Raw genomic sequence first — 5,823 nt, 5'->3', positions numbered from 1 at the left:
GATGCGAGCAAGTGGGAGGTCACAACAAGTGGGTGTATCGAGTGAAAAAGGAGCAGAATGGTTCCAGAAGATACAGAGCCCGACGAGTTGTCAAAGGATTTCAACAGAATATCCAAGGAAGAAAGGATCCAGCAGATATGTTGACAGAGGTAGTGACCTCTCAGAAACTGGAGTTGTGCGCAACTTCAGTTGGCCTTCATGCATAGATGACGAGGGCGGAGCCACGCAAGAGAGGAGCTTGATGGGATAGCCTGTTGTCGTCAGTTTGATCTCCAAGTGGGAGATTGTTGAGATCAGGTGGAGACCAAACCTCCGCAGGCGAGCGGAGCTGCATGCGAGGCGAGCTCGAAGTCGCGGCGGCTTCAGGCGAAGTCGAAGACGCGCAGGTGAGCTCGAGCTGGGCGAACGCGATGGTGGCTTTGGGCGAACGCGACCCTCGCTCGACGAACGCGACCCTCGACACCGACCCCCGCGTTCGCCTCCCACCCTCGCGTCGGACATCCGCTGGCGACAGGCTGTCGCCCCCCCCCCCGATGCCCTAGCTCCAGTTGCTCCTCCTCCCCTCGTTTTTCTCTGGCGGCGGATCCCCCTAACGCAGTAGCGTTCTCCCCCTAACGCAGCAGCGTTCTCTCAAATCACAGCAGCGATTTCTAATCTCCAGCTCTCAAATAGTGTTTTGAGGGGAGATAAAGAAAGGAATTTAAGAAGAGAGAGAAAAGAGAAGAGGGGATTTTATTGTGGGTATTAACACTGTAGCTACAGTGTTAATTTGAGGAATCTCAGTTTAGAGATTCGCTCTTGATTTGTAATTTCTTGTTAGATTAAATAAGAAATTGACTTTGAGGAATCTCAGTTTAGAGATTCGCTCTTGATTTGTAATTTCTTGTTAGATTAAATAAGAAATTGACTGTGTGGCTCCCGAGGACGTAGGCAGTTGCCGAACCTCGTAAATCTTGTGTACTGTTTTCTATTCTGCGTTTCTGTTGCATTAGGGGTTTAGGCGTTAAATTCCCAACAGGAGGGCTAACAAATCAGTAAATCATAGTCCGAACACATTTTAATAACCCAAAATAATTCTAACTCATGCCCAAACTTCATCTAACCATAAACATATAAAACCAAATCAACACCTAAACCTTAACTGAACCCTAACACTAACCAAGGACATCAACCACATAAAAACCCCTAGAACAAAACACTAGCGACTCCGACAGCCACCACAAGGACTTGAAGAGGAACCAGAGCAGAAATGGCGACCACATTGCTGGAGTCGGGGCTGGGAGGAGACGTGCCCGGAGCGTGACTGATGACTTTGAGGATCATCTTCTCGCCCCGCTCGCAGTGGCCGGAGACACCGCTGATGAAGTAGAAGGTCCCGGAGTTGTTGAGCTTGTACTCTGTGTTTCCGTTGTTTGAGAAGAATACGGGGCGGGTGGACTTGCATTTCTCGTACTCTTCCTTTGTTACTACCATCACTGAGTCTTTCTTGTATTTGAATCCTGCAAGAAACGAAACGGGGTTCAAATCAAATATAGGAATTTTATTATATGCCCTATGTTGGGTAATGATTCTATCAGAACACCCCACATGAATGTGTGATTAAATAATACCATTCAGCTATGGCTAGAGATTAGGTTTATAAATTAGAAATCTTCTATTTACGATGTAGTTCAACACAATCCTATAGAAGTAGCTGTGATAGGGTTAATACTGTTGTACGTTTCAAGTACATGATTCTTCTCGCATGTTTTTTTTTCGATAATATGTTACACCCAAAAAAATAAGCATATCTTTTTATTATTCAAGTTGCTAGATCGAACCATGACATAAGGTGTTTGATCAAAATGTGGAATAACTGTCAAGTGTGTTAAAAAAAATTACAATCTTTAATCGAAAATGAAAAAGAGGAATATGAATAAAATTGGGTTATTGAATATATGTATGGAGCTCCAATAGAAAAACAAATTTGCATTTTAGAAATGTAAAATCCCAAATTCGTTCATCAATGATATTTGATAAGTACATGGAAATATTATTTCATAGTCATTTACCAAGAGCTATACAAATGGTCCTTAAAACACATGATCATTACCTATCAATATTAATAATTTTTAAGCCATATGATATTGTAGCAATTTATGGGTGATATTTCGTCAAACGAAGGCGCATAGAAGAACTGATCCAGTTAGTTAATAATTAACTAATTAAAATCAATGTTTGTGCAAATCGGAAAACTTGCATATTATGTTAGAAAAACATGTTGATTTCTAACTTTATCGACCATAAAACAACCTAATTCTAGCTCTAATAACACATTGAAAAAAATGGACTACTCACTACATGTTTGAAGTCTAGATGATCATAAACGAAATTAATTAAAGAAAAAAAAAATGGTATTTGCATTGTGACTTACTAACAATATCTCCCACATTGAACCTGTTCTTGGACGCCCACTGGTTGTACATTTCAGGTTCCTTCGCCGGAGGAACCACCCATCCTTTGTCGCCGCCGACGTCGAACTCCAAAGATAAAGCACTCATGATTGTGAACGAAGAAATGACTACAATAACAAGGACAAGCTTCACTGAGTTCACAAACATAAATGCCATCTTTGATTTCTTCTAAATATCTTTTTCTTCTTCTCCCTCTTTTTTATCTTTGATTTTTTTTTTCACTAGCGATCAAGTGAGATACTAAGAGTTAAATAGTAGAAATATAGAGAGAGGGGGTGGAAGAGTTAGTTATGAGATGAGAGGTGGAAGTAGTGGGAGTCTAACAACTCGGGGTTAATTAGTGACTAAGTCCAGAGTAGTTATTTAGGGTGGTGAGAATTGGCGGAGGTAATTTTGGAACGTGGAATTTGTTTGGAAAATTATTGTGGAATAAATAAATAAATAAATAGAAAGGGACATCTTCAATGAAAATAAAATGAGATAATGGAAGCTGATAGAGCTTGACCATGTGCAATGAATTGAAGGTCAAAGTGACAAGTTATGATGCTAAAGATGGGGTTAATGGAAAACTAGAGATTTAATAAGGAGTAGAAAGATACAAATATAAATCAATACAATTATAAAGGAATGTATTGTGTAAGGGGATTGGAGATGAAGGGGAAAAGGGATTCATAAGATCAACATACAAATACAAATATTTTGTGAAAATATTTCTGTGGTTTCTATTGTTAAGACGATGATAATGCTAGCTTAGCTACTAGCTAGGCGAGCTATCTCGAGTACTTTTTTTTGAACTGAAAAACAAGGGGAAAACTCCCCGTTCATTAAAAAAAAAGAGTTATTACAAAATAGATATTTACAAAAAGAGGACACGAACTGTAACCATTAGGTTAAAGAGATAGAAAATAAAGCGTCTGTAAATTAGGGATACATGACATTCTTCTTCCAAACATCCATGAGGGTGAAGAGAGGACATTATCGTCATTCACCACATGCATAGATATAAGGAAGAGTCAAAGCCAGCCATGCATATATAAAATAGAAACTGTGATTTCTAAGTTCTATCCCGAAATAACATACAAAAAATATTAACAACCAAATCAAGTAACTATCAAAGACATACAAAAAGTTTCCAAGAGCACATCCTCATCCTATGTTGCAAACATATACTTCATCCTCTGCTATGTATAACACTCCTCATACGCTGATATTGGGGATAGGGTTAGCTGTAAGTCTCATGGATATGCTACAGGCTACAGCTCCACTTGCCATACCTGACCATTTGTTAATATCAGTGATAGTAGAATTGATAATAGACACAAGAGAAATGAACATGATAAAAAAATGCATCTATTCCTCGATTTCCAAATATTCTAACATACTAATAAAAAATAGTTCTCCACAAAAGATCTTTCAATCATTGTAACTGTAGATTCTCCAAAATACTCAAAAGTTCATCACAAGATACTGACCATTGGAAAGGGAGATAATAATTTGAAAAATAACCCCAAACCTATTGTATCCCTTGACAAGAGAAGTAGAGATGTTCTCTTAGTTTCAAGCTGTGCATCACAAAAGAAGCAGGAAAAATCTCCTTCCCATCTTTTCCTCATAAGATTATCCTGGTATGCAATCTATCTTTAGATAACAGCCATAGAAAGAATTTGACTTTGCTAGGGAGGATAGAATTCTACACAATTTTGCATATAGGAGAAAGAACCCATTTGGAGTTGAGAAAAGAATAGAATGATTTAACAAAGAAGACTTCATTATTAGTAAGAGACCATAAAACTTGGGCCTAATTGCTTATCTAGAGAAAATGAAGCAATTAAGGCTTGTAGGGATGTTTTTTCTTCTCTTGTCATAAGAGATGTATTTCTTTTGAGTAGAGGATGTCAATGCCATTGATTCCCCTGCATATAACCCTGACTTCTAATAGACACATTTGATGATAAAGAAAGATTGTATAAGGAAAGGATAGAGACTTGCTAGAGAATTACAGCCTAGTCATTTATTTTCACAGAAGCATATGTGATATCCAGAGCCTGTATTCCAGGAGATGTGATTGAAGAAAGTAACCCTCTGTTTAATGATAGCATTCCAAAAGACAAAGTTATAAGCATTCAAGTTCTTATATTGAATGATAATGCCTCTATTGTTGTAGAGATAGTGTAGGAAAGTACCAGCAAGTGAATCCCTATTTAAATATTTCCATAGCCATTTAGAAATTAGGGATAGATTAAAATTTTTTAACTCTTTTTCCCTTAATCCACCTTTTTTACTCAAGCAGCCCACCTTCCAATTAGCTAGGCATTTGAATACCCCGGAGTTAGCCTTACCAGACCAAAGAAAATTTCTATGTATCTTGTCAATCTCCTTAGTTAGCCATTTAGGCAATTTATAGAAAGACATAAAATACGACGGTATAGAGGTAAGGACTGAATTTAGAAGAATAAGCCTTCCACCAAAAGATAAAGTATTACTTCTCCAAGAGGCTAGCTTCCTCTGTAAATTGTCCAAAATAGGTTGCTAACATGATTTTCTAAGTTTACCACAGTTTTATGGTAAGCCAAAATATTTAGGGAAAATTGCTTCCAGCCCCCAAAACAACACAGAACGTGCTCTGCCCCCCCAAGACCTTTTCAACGTCCTTTTACCCAAAACCGCCCCCGATTTTCTTCCAGCCCCCAAAACGAATCCCAGGCCACTTCCCGTTTTAAACACCGCTCGAATGCCCAAAATACCCTTCGCGCAATGTGTTTCGTCGCCTCTCACGACGAGAAACCCATCGTTTCGACTGTAGGCATTAAATGGTGATATGAATGACTTTTTTGGGGGGGAAATTCCCATTTCCCTCCAAAATTATCATCAGATATTATCACCAGCTATATCCCCCTTCAAGCTAAGTTGTTCCTTCCACTTAATTATCCTCATATAAAAGCCTCTTCGATTCTTCAACACTCCTGTAATAAAATGGCGGATGGATCTCTTCTATGCGTAGTCAATAGGCAAAAACAACAAAGGTGGTGACGGTGTATTCGTCTTTATCAAAGAGAATACAAAATATATCAGCCTTGAAATACTCGGAGTGGCCGGAAAGGCTTAAAATACCAATGCAATCTCTTCACCTGAAGTTCATATGCGAAAGGGAAAAGAAATTCAGCATTTCAATTGACAATGACGACGACTTAAATTGTGTTCGACGTATTGTCGGCGTAATGGATTTACAGACGCGAATTTGTATGCACCATCCGCTGCGCGAATCTCAACTTCGCAGAAACACCAGACCTACGCCGGAAACTGCGTAGGAATATACACTCCAGATTTCCTTTGAGTTCAACTGACTAGGTTTTGCATTGTTGTAACCCTC

The 5,823-nt window shown here is 38.8% G+C and overlaps 1 protein-coding gene across 1 annotated transcript; it reads right to left on the bottom strand.

Moving 5' to 3' along the window:
* LOC109836705 (early nodulin-like protein 1) lies at positions 996 to 2,668 on the bottom strand. The gene is made up of 2 exons (XM_020404683.1): positions 2,414 to 2,668; positions 996 to 1,499 (listed from the first exon to the last, which is right to left on the bottom strand). The coding sequence occupies exons 1-2, from the start codon at positions 2,607 to 2,609 to the stop codon at positions 1,186 to 1,188; spliced, it is 510 nt and encodes a 169-aa protein (XP_020260272.1). The 5' UTR covers positions 2,610 to 2,668; the 3' UTR covers positions 996 to 1,185.

This window comes from Asparagus officinalis, chromosome 4, assembly GCF_001876935.1.
Source record: "Asparagus officinalis chromosome 4, Aspof.V1, whole genome shotgun sequence".
In the NCBI taxonomy this organism is placed as follows: domain Eukaryota; kingdom Viridiplantae; phylum Streptophyta; class Magnoliopsida; order Asparagales; family Asparagaceae; genus Asparagus; species Asparagus officinalis.
This window is presented reverse-complemented; position numbering and strand designations above follow the sequence as displayed.